General features: G+C 43.3%; 1 protein-coding gene across 2 annotated transcripts in view; it reads right to left on the bottom strand.

Moving 5' to 3' along the window:
• KHDRBS2 (KH RNA binding domain containing, signal transduction associated 2) overlaps nucleotides 1-15,542 on the bottom strand; it is a 304,931-nt gene that overhangs the window by 55,081 nt on the left and 234,308 nt on the right. For both annotated transcript variants that reach the window (XM_066590426.1, XM_066590418.1), the window contains exons 5-6: nucleotides 8,031-8,158; nucleotides 5,263-5,455 (exon numbers count right to left, since the gene is read on the bottom strand). In XM_066590426.1, coding sequence (XP_066446523.1) covers nucleotides 5,263-5,455; nucleotides 8,031-8,158 — 321 coding nt within the window. The remainder of the gene's footprint in view (nucleotides 1-5,262; nucleotides 5,456-8,030; nucleotides 8,159-15,542) is intronic.

Below are 15,542 nucleotides of genomic sequence, written 5' to 3' on the forward strand. Positions count from 1 at the left end.
CCGACGAACAGTGGTGTGCAACCTTTTTCGCGCCAAGATCAGCTGGGGAGGCACCACCACCAGCATGCGCAGGCATATGATGGCCAAGCACCCCACAAGGTGGGACGAAGGCCGTTCACCGCCTCCGGTTTGCACCACTGCCTCTCCCCCTGTGCCCCAACCTGCCACTGACATCCAACCCCCCTCTCAGGGCACAGGCACTACCGTCTCCTGGCCTGCACCCACACCCTCACCTCCGCTGTCCTCGGCCCCATCCACCAATGTCTCTCAGCGCAGCGTCCAGACGTCGCTAGCGCCACTGTTTGAGCGCGAGCGCAAGTACGCCACCACGCACCCGCACGCTCAAGCGTTAAACGTGCACATTGCCAAATTGATCAGCCTGGAGATGCTGCAGTATAGGCTTGTGGAAACGGAGGCTTTCAAAAGCATGATGGCGGCGGCGGCCCCGCGCTACTCGGTTCCCAGTCGCCACTTCTTTTCCCAATGTGCCGTCCCAGGCCTGCACGACCACGTCTCCCGCAACATTGTACGCGCCCTCACCAACGCGGTTACTGCCAAGGTCCACTTAACAACCGACACGTGGACAAGCACAGGCGGGCAGGGCCACTATATCTCCCTGACGGCACATTGGGTGAATTTAGTGGAGGCTGGGACAGAGTCAGAGCCTGGGACCGCTCACGTTCTATCGCCCCGCCACTTTTAAAGAGGGTCGCTGCCTAGCCATGCCAACCCTCTGCAGTGTGTGCCTGCGGTTCCTCCTCATGGCAGACGCACTTATAAATAGACATGAGTGTGGCGTGGCATGAGGGCAGCTGAAGGCTGGGCAGGGACAATTTGGTGTGCGCTGTGGACCCTGGGTCGTGGGGGGGGGGGGTGGTTGGTCAGCATGTAACCCAGGAGAAGTGGCAGCGGAGTGTCATGCAGGCAGTGATTGTGCTTTGTTGGAGGTAGTGTGGTGCTTAGCAAAGTTATGCATTGCTAATGAGGGCTTTTCAGAAGTAAAAGTTGTTGGGAGGGGGGGGCCCACTCTTGCCGCTATTGTGGCTTAATAGTGGGACCTGGGAACTTGAGATGCAGCCCAACATGTAGCCCCTCGCCTGCCCTATCCGTTGCTGTGTCATTCCCATCACTTTCTTGAATTGCCCAGATTTTCACAAACGAAAACCTTAGCGAGCATCGGCGATATACAAAAATGCTCGGGTCGCCCATTGACTTCAATGGGGTTCGTTATTCGAAACGAACCCTCGAGCATCGCGAAAAGTTCGTCTCGAGTAACGAGCACCCGAGCATTTTGGTGCTCGCTCATCTCTAGTAAGAATGTATCAAGTGGGGTACCACAAGGCTCTGTCCTAGGCCCAGTGTTGTTCAGCATTTTTATAAATGATCTGGAGGAGGGAATTGATGGGAAACTGATCAAATTTGCCAATGACACAAAGCTTGAAGGGATAGCTAACACTAGGGAAGAGAGAATTCAAAAAGATGTGGAAAAGCTTGAACAGTGGGTGCTGGCTAACAGAATGATATTTAACAAGGAGAAATGCCAAGCCCTACATCTGGGCAAACACAATTCTGGGATGTATTAAGAGAAGCGTAGAGTCTAGATCACGTGAGATAATTATCCTGCTCTACTCTTCCTTAGTCAGACCTCATCAGGAATACTGTGTACAGTTCTGGGCACCCTTACTTTAAAACAGACAGACAAAATGGAGCAAGTTCAGAAAGAGTTACCAAGATGGTGAGCAGTCTGCAAATCATGACCTATGAGGAACGGTTAAAGGATCTGGGAATGCTTAGCTTGCAAAAAAGAAGGCTGAGAGGAGACTTAATAGATGTCTACAAATATCTGAGGGGCTGTCACAGTACAGAGGGATCAGCCCTATTCTGATTTGAACAACGAAAGACTAGAAGCAATGGGAAGAAACTGAAAGGGAGGAGACAGATTAGATATTAGAAATACTTTTTTGACTGGGATGGTAATGAGTGGAACAGGTTACCACGGGTTTTCCTTCAATGGAAGTGTTCAAACAAAGGCTGGACAAATACCAAGAGTTAACACTTTTTTAATTGGTGATGGTGGATATCTATTTAAGCAGGTTACACATGATTTTAACACTGTGGTGATCAAGGGTTCGCTTGTAAACCCGAAACGCGTTTTCTGTAAACCTGTTTGTTTTTATGGCACATTTGATCTAATAAAGATAGAAGCACCCTTCCTGCTTTTCAAGCTCCAATTATCTGCATTGTGGATTTGTACTGCTGTGACTGGGCGGAGAAGCTTGAAGGAGGAAAGCTAAGGTGCTTGATGGTGTGGTCTGACAGCAGAATCTATTAATGGGTAAGCTCTAATCTGTTCTTTTTAAGAATCATGCGTTTTTAGACAAATACCTGTGTGCGATGATTTTGTGAATCCTGCACTGAGCAGGGGGTTGGACCTGATGGCCCTGGAGTTTCCTTCCATCTCTACTATTCTAGGATTCTATGATTATATGAAGCCCGAATCCAGTCAAAAAAACTGACTATGGAAACGGAGACAAAGTTGAGTCTGATAAGCCAGGATGTGTCCTTGGTGATCACGCTATTGAACCAATTCTTGACGCAGATCAAAAGCTTCCTTTCCAGAGGAGGCAGCGGGGTTCATAGCCTCAGTATACTGTTGCGGATTTTGGATGTGGACCCACTAGGCTAACCAACCAGCCAGGCTTTTGGACCCGAAAAGGTGACTGGCAGCTGACCCTAGCTGAAGGAGTACCTACAGATGGGTAACTGGCCCTAAGGTAAGTAGGAAGATGGAAGGGGACCTGCTTACAAGCAGGGTAATTGCCCCGATAAGGGCGGCCCCACGCTGGAATCTCGGGACTGACTAGCCCTGACAGAAAGCAAGGATGATGTACTGAAACACAGAAATGAAGACACTGCACAGAACTAACTTACTACAGAGATGAGAATGAAGCACAGATAGAAAGGAAACGGACACACATACAGAGCAAAAGGCAAAGGAACAAACGGGATTAGCAGATAAAGGTCAAAATAGACTTGAACAGTCAAGAGACAGAAGACCTAGCAGTGGAGTGACGAAAGGAAAACACGCCAATACTGAGGAAAAAGGAAGTGCATCAGCTCAGCTTAAATAGGGAAGTGATTGCCCATTAATCCCACAGCAGAGCTGGGAGCCAGAGGACTGGTTAACCCTCTCAGTGCTGAGTGAAAACAGACTGACAGGGTCTATATGCACAGAAATAGCAAAATGATGCTTGCAGCTGCCCAGAAACCACAAGTGGGCGGCAGACATGATTTGCAGACCTTACAGAAATGATCACTCCTAACTCCTTCTCCCATGCCATCACAAAGCCTAGTCCTCCAGAATCTATATTTTGTCGTAGAAAATTGTATGTAAGAGACTTGCTCTCAAGGTGTGTGGAAGTGGAAGAGTGAAGCCTCTGTTTATCAGATGAAATAAGGTAAGATTGAAATTGTGTGTACTCTATCCAAGGGAGGCAGTGGGTAAGGTCTGGAGGTTGGGGAGTAGTGAGAGCTTGAAGAGCAGGTTCTATGAGAATGTGATGTAATAGGGGCTTGTCCGAGGTGCTCAAGCAAAGGAAACAGTCTGTAGACAGAACCTGGGGAAAAGCTGGGTTGGAGAATATGGAATTACTGGTCCACATCCTCTTGGCAAAGACATTTCATGTACAATTACATCCCATGTTTTCAGACCTGCCTTCGAAAGGAAGGTAATGTCAGGGCAAAGGAATAAGCTCTTCTTCCAAAGCCATCCACTATTTACAAGACATTGTTCGTGTCAGAGATGAGGCTGTGTGGTATGACTTAAAGTTGGGAAGCCCTGTAGCACTGTGCATTTGAAAACTTGTACAGTCAACAACCTTTATTTATTTCAGTCACAAATTGCAATTTAAAATAATTAAATTAGTGAAATGTGATGAATGTTCCGTAAATACTAATGAGAATGGAATCATTAGAAATCTAATATTCCCAGCGTGATATTCATTTGCATAGATTTAGATGAATTTATACATCAAATACTTTTTAAGTCAAGAACCCAATTCCTTTATCCAAGTTCTATAAGATCACTGGCAATTAAATGACCAAGCTCTTATTTAATGATGAAAAGGAACATACGCCAGCAGCAACTTAATGATTAAATGTAAGAAATAAGAAGCTGCACAAGTGTGCAGAACTTGATTGCTGTTCTTTCCATAAAACCTTCTCTACCAGAATAATCAACGTAATACATTGACAAGAGACTTTAATTAAAAAATTCTGAACAATTATTTTATATGACATCTTATTTTTAATCTGTTTTGGGTGCTAGTAGAAAACGGCAGCGATGCATATCACAATGTAAAAGCGATTTTGGTTACACGCCTTTCTCAGCTATATGATGCTCAGCTAAAGCACTTATACTTTCCCATAATAAAATCTTCACACTTTACTGCTATTACAGAAATACAATTGGATTTTTCAAGTATCACCACATGTTCGGCAGCTGAGCCTTAGCTCTTCATGTAAGTGCTTCTGGCATAATATCTAATCAGTTTTATTTAATCAATATGCTATCCAGCTGTTCTGATTCCACTAAATATAATTTAGGATTTAATCAAATAATACTAGACCTATATTTTCATGTCTTATTCCTGCACTTCTTAAATGCTTTAATTTCATAAATTGCTTTATACAAAAGCTTTTGTGGGACCTTCAATTCGGAAAGAGGAAATACATATTTTGATGCCATACTTTTGTTACATAATTGCTGTAATTTAATTATAATTATTGTAAAGCAATGAAATTTCATGCCAAAACCTCATACATGGCCATCAGTTACTGTCTCAAGGAATACAATTGTTATTATTGTATGCCATTAAAATCAGCAAATTGTATTGAAAGTTAGTGACTACAGATGAGCGAGCATACTCGCTAAGAGCAATTGCTCGAGTGAGCATTGCCCTTAGCAAGTACCTGCCTGCTCGAGAAAAAAACGTTCGGGTGCCGGCGCGGGGATGCGGTGAGTTGCGGCAGTCAGCATGGGGGAGCAGAGGGGGTAGAGAGGGAGAGAAAGATCTCCCCTCCGTTCCTCCCCGCTCTCCCCTGCAGCTCCCTGCCCGCCGCCGGCACCCAAACCTTTTCTCTCGAGCTGGCAGGTACTCGCTAAGGGCAATGCTCGCTCAAGCAATTGCCCTTAGCGAGTATGCTGGCTCATCACTATTAGTGACATGATATCATAGTCAGTAAAAGATTGGTATAACTTACATAATCATCATAGGTCTCAATGACAGGTGGTGGTGCTCTAAATCCGGGTGCATTTGGGACTCCTCTTGCCCGTGCTGCAGCAACACCACGAGCTACAGGGGGTAGTGGCAATGCAGCTCGTGATACTGGGGAAATCCTGGGTACTGGTGTGCCACGTCCAGGCAGTGAATGTGGAATGGCCACTCCCCGATTCCTAAGGTAGAACACAAGCTTTAAATTTATATCGTCGGACTTGCCCCTATTCACATAGGCTTTCTGTTCCCTGTACTTCTGCCATCTGCACTGTGGACAGACTTGCAATGTGACTAGTATCATTGGTACATACCCTAAACTGTGTATCGCTATGTTGTTTATGCAGTTTCCCAAACCTAATGTTCAAAGTTTAAGGTGGGTAAGGTAAATAATGATTTTTGTAAGATAAAAAGAAGAATTTAAAGGGTTACAGGGCAGGGTATATTCTTGCTGTATCAGAAACATTTAGCTGTACTGTACTAACTGTTAGCCCTACTACTACTTTTGTACAAGAGTTCTTATGCAATACAAATCTGAGCACTTAAAGTAAAAATAAATCTGACATTATAATATCATTTGTGCCTAAAGGAATGCTTCAGGCAAATATCAAACACTATGTTATGCCTTGTGTGGCTGAGGGGGAATGAATGGCACAAATGTGAGAATGAACTTAGAGTGGAGATGGTCTGCAGGGGAAGTAGAAGTGTTGGGTGCATGAACATAAACAGCAGTACACAAAAGTGCATACAGGCTTGAAGGCATATTGCCACCATATAGTGTTTCTATAGCTATGGATCCCATGCACTGAAAGGGGTTTTGCAATTTTTTGTGTCACTACAGAAAATGCCATCTCTGAAATAAGTAGCATGCTATTCATTTTGAAAAGATGCATCTAGGATTAGCTTTATTGAATAACAATGGGTCGAGGTGTGCAGCACATTTACAGCAAAAATTTTAAGCCAATATGTGACCACCATATACTTATATTAAACAATACCTTCATAAAATGCATGTAATTATTTCCTATGAATTGTCTCTAGGTCTAAGAGAAAAATGCCTCTGCATTTTAGGATTTCTATCACATCCTAGTTTTTAGTTTTAAAAAAGCAGAAAGCATTTAAAATAAACAAAAGTTTTATGAATTTTTACACACAGTATAGGGCTCGGTCAGATGAGCATTAATTTTACGCTGCTAGCAACGCACAAAACGCGCTTCTAATAGGAAACCAATAGGAGCCGGTCACATGTTCTTCCTCCCGGCGCTGCAGAGAGATGACCGTCTTCAGGTACATCCGTCTGCTGGTGTCAGTCACACAGGCGCATCGGCGTCGGTGTACAGGTGCCGATGCGCCCATGTGACTGAGGCCTTAGCGGGGAGCGAGAGGGGGGCGGGTTACACGGCTTTCCCCGAGGGCTTCCCAGAGAGCATGGAAGGAGGGGGTGGGGATAGAGGGATAAGCTCTCTAGCCCCGCCCCTCTAACCCCACCCTCTATATATTTGCTATGGGTAATCTCTGTGAGAAGCCCTATAGCTGCGCCCACTCTCTCTGCGCAATGGTGATATCCCTCATGGGTCCCTAGAGCAAGGAGAGAGAGGGGAGCTATGAGGGATTAACCCACAGCCCCACTCCATCTCCCCCCGCTATGGTTTAATCCTCATAGCTCTGCTCTTTCTCCCTGCTATGGGGGAATTCTTAAGGCCTGCGAGTAGCTGCAGCTACTCCAGTGTATGGGCAATTTTCATGTATGTGAAGCTCGGGTCTTCTGCGCATGAAACATTGCCCTGTCATGCAATTTTTACACACGTAAGTGGCGATCTTTTTTGCGCGCCTACTGGTGTGCAAAAAACCCCCCATCTGACCGAGCCCTAAGGGTGGATGCACACGGACGAATGGTAACAGAGTATGACGTGTGTGTCTGTGGGGGGGGGGGGGGGGGGTGTTTGCATTCGTAATATGCTGTACCAATCTCCCGTAGACAGCCATATTTCCGCTCACAAGAATTGAAAAAATAAATGTTGTGAAGGATGTGTAGTTATTAAATAGCGATTACTGACATGAAGATATAGACAAACAAGCAAAATTTGCTCACTGGTAAAGAGTAACCGAAGGCTCTGAGTATGACAGAAAAGGAAATAATTAAAATAACAAGGCAGTCTTTAAACCCCGTCTATAAGCATCAGTGAAGCATGGTAGAGGATCTGTTGAATTAAGTGTTTTGTTTTTGATTAAAGGCATCATGAATGTTGATTAAAAAAAGATAAATTTACTACACCATGCAAAACTATATGAAAAATGTTTGAATCCAAATAATTCTACAACTGATATGATGACAGGTATCACTTTATCTTGCTGCAGACTAGCATGGGGTGCAGGGTCAGAGGGATCCCTTGTCTGCACCGTTAACCAAGTAATGATGGCATGGTCTTTGTTGTAGGATACTCATTGGGTCACTATCCCTAAGATGATCTCGTATTAGTGATAACTGCCCTACAAGAACCAGCAGGTGAGGTTCATGTGTAGTCACATGTCAATCTTTATCCTCAGTAGCAATACCATGGAGCAAACAAAGAGACAGTGTTGAAACAAACAGATCAATACCTTGAAAAATCCATTCATACTATCGACATAGTACTGAGGCTGCATACAAATGGAAGTGAATCTAGTTTTCTATAGGTTTAAAATAGTGTGCACTTAGGGTGCCTGTTTGCTACCAAACTTTTGACTTACTTTTATGGTGATAATTGAATTTCTTACCTGGCAACTGCTGTTGCAACCACTCTTATTCCTCTCCCTCTTGCTGGTTTTCCGTGATTGGACTCTTCAGAACCATTTAAATAGGACAGCTCTCTTAATTGTTCTTGTCGAATTTCATCATTATAATCCTACAGCAAAAAAACAATACCAATTAAAATGTAAGATACCAAGGCACAACTAAACAGTATTAATTCAGTCCAAGAGTAAGAGAACAATTGAGGAAGACATAATAGACACAATTTTATGGTTGCAGATTAAATAAGTACCCAGTTTAAAAAAAAATTTAATCCAGAAACAAGAAAGAGAAAGCCCTAGTTGTCAGGTCCGGCAGTGCTCGGGATCTCCGTGCCCGCCACTTCAGGCTGTGGCACAGGGGAGCCCCGGTGCTGGTAATCTCCCCTGGCCGCAGTATTCATGGACGCCGCGGGTTGCTAGGGACGCAGTAGGTACCGTTCCGTGCCGCGTCCTCATTGCTATAGCAGCCCCCCCTCTGTCTCTCCCTGTAGTTATCAGGGGCCGGAGGCTTGTGCTCCCAGCTTCCCTGATTGGATCTTGTTGCTGTCAGACTCTCCGCCCAAATCAGCTGCTGGGGCGGGAGTACTGACAGCATTTAAGCTGTTCAGTTTCAAGCATTATTGCCAGTGTATGTTAGGTCTTCCAGCTGCCCCCGCGTTTTCCTGTATTGACTCACATTTTGACTCTCTGCTTTCTGGACCCGACTTTGTCTTTCGCCTGACCCTTGGTACTGCGTTCTTTCCTGTTGCCGACCCGGACAGTCTGACCTGGCTCTATGTTGTTTGTCTCCATGTTTGTATGTGGTATGACTCCCTGCCCCGCTTCCCTAATGAGCCTAGGGACTGTCACCCAGTTGTCGCCCTGGGATGTAACCCAGGGAGGCACGTAGGTAGAGACAGGAGTTGTGGGCAGTTCAGGGAATTCCCGTACCCAGACCCTAGTCCCTTGACACTAGTTATAACTTACTTGGTCCAGAGAGCAAAAGCAAAGAGCCCATGCATGCAGAAACTGCATTACTGTGCCACTAGTCAGTCTTTTCCAAGGCGATAGTTTTGCTTCCGAAGTTTAACCCTCGAAGGACTGAGCCAATTTTGGAACTAAGGATAATAGGATTCTTCTGTTTTTTATTTAATGAGAGGCAGCTATTTGAAGCCTTGTTTTCTACTGGATTTGTTGCATATTTTTTAGGTATCGTTGTTGGGTAAATATATGGTAACATTTAATTAATTTGAATTTATTAACATTAAAAAAGAAATTACGCCATCGTTTATCCTCTTTAAATTTTTTGCAGATTTCACCATTAGGCCTTGTTCAAATGGGCAGGTTTTTTTGCGTAGAAATAGCTACGCAAATAGATCACCGTTCGCGTGTAGAAAAATCGTGTGAACTAAGTTAAAGGCGTGATCTACATTTGCGCATAATTTGCTCATGGTACGTTGTACGTGTTAATCCTACTCCCATAGAAGTCAATGTGAACTCCTGCACAACACACACCAAAGATAGGTCAGGTCCTATCTTTTCACGCAGCATGCCCCCTAAATGTGTGCATTGTATCCATGCGTGTCCTATCTTTTGCAGGTGTGAGTATTTTGCACGTCTAAAGATTGTTCATGTGAACGCTTCAATAGAAAACCATTGGTTCTAGTAGATGTGATTTTTTTGCGCAAAAAAAAAAATTGCCTGTTTGAACAAGGCCTTACAATTAATAAAAGGCATACTATAATTTTATTTATAAAAAAAATTCCACACATTTTCTTAATTGTTGATTTTATTTTTAATTTTTTTTAGCATTTCTTAACATTTTATCAGGCCTAGAACTTTCAAGATTTATCAATTCAACCCAGGTTATCCTGTTGCCAAGGTTGACATAGATAGGACAAAGGGAACCCATTCCCAAGGTTTGCACTGCAAACCACACTGATTGCTGTGCTTATGGGTGAAATGACTGGGATCGAAGTATTCTTATTAGTACAGGACTGTGCTTGTCAATCATAGACACTCACCATGTTTTTTCTCCTGTTCCCATAGAAATAGATGTTGTGCCAACTCAATCAACAATTATATAGGGAATCATGGAGGGATTGCATCTTTACATCCCACCGATAATGCACTTCTATGCCATTTTGCAATTGGGATTAAGATATGCTGACATTACTCACCCTAGAACCCTTATTCCATTGTATGTAGAAGGAATACTATGACAGAATATAAATTTAAAAGTGACAGTATATGCCCATGACCTTTTAAGCAAAATTTCTTGCCCCATAACATTGCTACCTAGTTAAGACGATCTGTCCAATTTTGAAAACAAGAGACCTTTAATAGGATATTCAAGAGGTACATAAACAATTCTATTTACAAACAAGGAGAATGTTCTACAGTTTTTTTCTCGTTCCAGAACAGGAAGAGGGTATATTCACCCCTAGGGTGCATTTACACTGCAAAGATGATCGCTCAAAAGATGGCAATTGATCGATAATTTTGTATAAACTACTACTTGGTACTAATGTCTATGCCGCGGGAGTCAAGCAACAGACCACCTGCTGTTCCCTGATTACATTCCTTTGATCTGCTGGCAGGGCTGACAGCTGAGAACAGCTGATACAATGTTATCAGCTGTAATCAGCTCTCTGCGGGTAGAACACAGTGTGCGGTTCTGCTTATCAGCTTTTCTGCCGAACAATGGATTCCAAGCAGAACTGAAAACCGTAGTTCGGCAGAAAACTGAAAGATAGGGACATTTAGACACACAACGATTATCACTCAAAAGAGGGCTTTTGAGCGAATTTTGAGCGATAATCGTTGTGTCTAAATGGGCCTTTAACCACAAGTTCTTGATTACTTACAAATAGCGTGTTATAATGTGAAGATGTGCATCTGAAGTGTTAGCATGTTTGACAAGGGTAGAGCTGCATATTTTCTGGACTTACCCCAAACTGTGTAATCTATATTTTAAAATGTGGTGATTATGTAGGCAGATCACGTGTACCAATCAATTCGACCTGATCGTTCATTCACCAACAATATGTCCATCCAATTAAAAATCATCTCACTTGCTAATGCAGGATCCACAGGATAAAACTTGTAATGAGATTCTAAAGCCATTTTCTCTCTAAAAAAAGGATCTAATCTTTTACCAATACCAGACTTTTCTTGATGAAGTTCAAGAGTTATTTACACAAGCTGATATTCAGTCAGATTCAAATGCTAATGAATGAGCATGCAAGGTAACTGCATAATCAGTGAAGTGACTGAACAAGTCGTGTTAAAACATTTGTTGATCATTAAAATAATTGTTTTTGCAAACATAAAAATCATTAATTGTTCTGGCATTTTGCTACGAAAATATGAATCCTTAGATTAATAGGTGCCACAAGATACTGCTAAATAGTAACTAAACAATGATATTTTAAGGATTATTGAGCTAACAACCTTGTGGGCAATCATGTAGAAGATATAATGATATAATATCTAATATGTCACTGAATATCCACTTATGGAAATGGACCTTTTACTTGAATTCAACTCTATGCAGATAAATAGGAACTAGACTGTCTGATGTTTATTCCCTCTTTTAACCCGCTGGTCTATTCTCTCTCCCAAATAGGTCTGTTCTATCTTATTATACATTGTATGTATGTTATCCAAGGAGAGATACATGCATCTATCTAAATTAATGAACTATCATAATGTCAGAATCTGCATAAATAATAAGTACTGCTGTGGTACTGCAATATATGTATGCTAACATGGATTTCTTTTTGTTCCCGGTGATTTGGTATTTCCATTTGTTTAGCATTAGAGATGAGCGAACCTACTCGTTTCGAGTAATTACTCGATCGAGCACCGCGATTTTCGAGTACTTCAGCACTCAGGTGAAAAGATTCGGGGGCGTCAGGGGGCGGGGGGAAGCGTGACGAAGCGGGGGGTAGCAGCAGGGAACAGGGGGGAGCCCTCTCTCTCTCCTTCTCCCCCCCACTGCCCGCTGCAACCCCCAACTCACCCACGGCACCCCCGAATCTTTTCGCCCGAGTACAGAAGCACTCGAAAATCGCGGTACTCGGGCGAAAAAGGGGCGTGGCCGAGTAGGCTCACTCATCTCTATTTAGCATCTTTTTTGTGTATTAAACAAAGAAAAGAAAACTCATAAAGGCTACTACGCACCTTCAACAGCTACGGACGAATGATTGTTCGACTGACAGCTCTTTCCCCACCTACCCCATACACATGAATATTCATGTTGGTCAAACATTTTGGGTTTTTATGGAGTAAAGCCACTGCCAGGCAGCTCTGGAGGTGGCTTTACCTTCTAGGAAACAAAAGGATCAGGCATTGAAATTCAATGTCCCCTATCCTTCTTTCTTCTGGCATTGGGGAAAAGGAGGTGTGGCCCCCCGATGCCCAATAGATAGTCGCCAAACCCACCGCTATCGGAAGGATCGGATGACTAAAATCTAATATGTAACAAACACATGCTTCACCACTCGTACACACTTAATATCTGCATAGAAATGCACAACTGTTGTTTATACTAACAACATAAAAATGCAAGGTTCTTCAAACTATGTGGGCCCATCCACCACATACAGGCAAACCTTGATGGATGAGTTCACAGCTCTGTAGATGCCGCTCGTACACTCCTAAACAAATGCATACGCGGACTTGTTTTTTATTGCATGTGAACAATTGCATGTAAGGTGCTTTTTGGGGATTCAGCTTTCCTGCTCCGTTCTCTAGATAGAACCAAACAGCACAGGGCAGATCCATATAATGAGGTTTGTCCGCTTTCTGCCTAGCTGCCCAATTTTGAGACGGAAGAAAAATCGCTGCATACAGCACTTTTTCCTCCAGCATTTGCAGCCGCATCTGTAATGGAACCTCTGGCCAGAGGTTTCAATGTAGATGTAAAACCACCCTTAGGCCTCTTTCAGATATGTGTTTTTATGTTTGACTGTACACATTGTAAAATCGCATAAAGGAAAAATAGCCATGATCAAGTCCCAATACTTATTAACGCATTATCAGCCATTCACACGGGTGGCTGCTGTATCAGCAAAAAAATACGCTTTAGCGCGGAAATCCTTTGACCAGCAGAAATCCTCGGAATGACTGCTACTGCTTAAAAAAAGAAGTAACAAATAAATTATCTTAAAGCACTGTGGAATAAGTTGGCGCTATACAAATAACAAGCCTTTTTTAAATTTAAGATAGGGCAAGACCTATCTTTGGATGCAGCGTATAATATCAGCGGCCGATTCAAATTGCACATATGAATTAATACATTGGGAACAAATGCTTTGGATGCAGCTACATTAGCTACGTACATACAGTCGTGTGAATAAGGCCTTACTGTAATTTTTGCAACCATAGCTTAATGTGCACCTTTAGGCCTCGGTCACACGGGCGATTTTCCGTGCGACCTGCGCCTGCGATCTTAGAGAACCATTGCTTTGCAATGGTATCGGACACATGAGCACTTTTTATGTGCTCGTCCGATAAATTATAGAACAGAAATCGCAGATCGCACCTATCTGCGAACTGCGATTCCTGTTCTCTTCTCTATATGCGCTCAATGGGGCCGGCGGCAGCAGCGCCGACCCCATTGAGAACATATAGTAGACAAATCATTCTCCTCTGCCACAGCCGTAACAGCTGTGGCAGAGAAGAACGATGTTTGCCCATTGAATTCAATGGAGCCGGCAATACAGCCGGCTCCATTGAAAGCAATGCGCTGCTGGCGATCGCACGATGAATTTTCGGGAAGGGCTTAAAAATATAAGCCCTTCCCTGAAATTCATCCAGAAATGTGTAAAAACAAAGAGTAGTATTCAGCAGCTGGGGATTTAAATGAGAGCTGAGAGCTGCCCCTGATTGGTCCCTGCGCTGAGCCAATCAGAGGCAGCACTCACTCACCCATTCATGAATTCATGAATGGGTAAGTGAGAGTTGCCTCTGATTGGTGAGGCTGTGACCAATCAGAGGCAGCTCATTCAGTAGGCGGGGATTTTAAATCCCCGGCTGCTGAATACTACTCAGAGCAGTTCAGGAGAACTGCCGGCCGGCCGCGGCTGAACTCCGTCTGCCGGGACCAGGTGAGTATATATATATTTTTTGTTTTTACACATTTCTGGATGAATTTCAGGGAAGGGCTTATATTTTTAAGCCCTTCCCGAAAATTCATCGTGAGATCGCCCGCAGCCCATTGCTTTCAATGGAGTCGGCTGTATTGCCGGCTCCATTGAATTCAATGCGCTGGACAGCTCCGGCCCGTTACTATTGAAACGCGGCTAGGTGCAGTTTTTTCGGGCGATTTTTCGGCCCCGGTCACGCGATTTGCGGATGCGCAGCCGTCATGCGATCCGCAAATCGCGGCAAAAAACGCCCGTGTGACTAAGGCCTTAAACTTAATTTATTTGTTGGTTGTGTGGACTTTTTTTTTTGCTGCATGCAAAGTCTAATGTGTAATGTGTATGTGGAGCTTTAACTCTTGCGGTAAAAAATTGGAAAGCCAGTACTAATGAATATATGTTAATAGAAATTTCTATATATCTCACATGCTCATATGGCATGTGGTTTCATTGGAGCTAAGATTCACCGGATGAATCTTATGACATTGTGTGAGTCTTGACTATGTTTCATGTGCTAATTTAAGGTTACCAACCATTATGTGAGTATTTTTTTAGAAATCGTTTTATTATAAATGTTCATTGTAGTAAATACAAATAGCAGATATTGCATTTTTTGCACAATCAATACAAGCTGGCAAAGCAGTTCACTTTACCTGTGGTCTTGCAAACAAAAGGGTAACATTGCATAAAGAAGAAAAAAAGAATAAGAAATAAGGAATAACACGGTACTAAGTTATCTGACAGCAGGGCTCCTAAGCAAAGGGCTAAAACATTTTTAAATGAGTTACTAATTTGGAGTTTCAGGATGTAACCATTTTCCAAATACACAGTGCTTTGCTATGAAAAGAACAATATGTATTGTGGGAGGAATAGCTCCTTTAGAGGTATTATGTCCTCAATGCGGAGGTTGGACCTGATCAAAAAGTAGGGCTTGTGGCGACAATGGCAAGGTCACTTTCCAAGCAGAGGTGATATAAGCGCACCAAGCCAGCCAAAACAGTTTCTTGCAACAATACAATATCAGACTGAAGGTAATGTGGGTGCCTGTTGGGAGGCTGTGTGGGCAGGCTCGGTCTTCACTGCCGATCAGTAATTATGTGGTCTGGTGAGTGTGCTGGGAGAAGCACTGTCTTTGTAGAGTACCTCTGCTTCTTTAGCACCACTGGCAACGGCGACTGTGTGGGTAAATAGCTGGCGCAGGACCAGAAGCTCACTTCCATGCAACCTCACATGCCAATGGCAAAACCAGAAGTCTATGTGAGCATTTTAACATGACTAGAAATAGTCACATCTATCCACTATTAAGGACTGATGTTTTGCGTATGCCAATAGTTTGTTTTTTTTCCTACATCAATTCAAGAATGAATGG

The sequence above is a fragment of the Eleutherodactylus coqui genome, chromosome 1 (assembly GCF_035609145.1).
Source record: "Eleutherodactylus coqui strain aEleCoq1 chromosome 1, aEleCoq1.hap1, whole genome shotgun sequence".
NCBI lineage: Eukaryota > Metazoa > Chordata > Amphibia > Anura > Eleutherodactylidae > Eleutherodactylus > Eleutherodactylus coqui.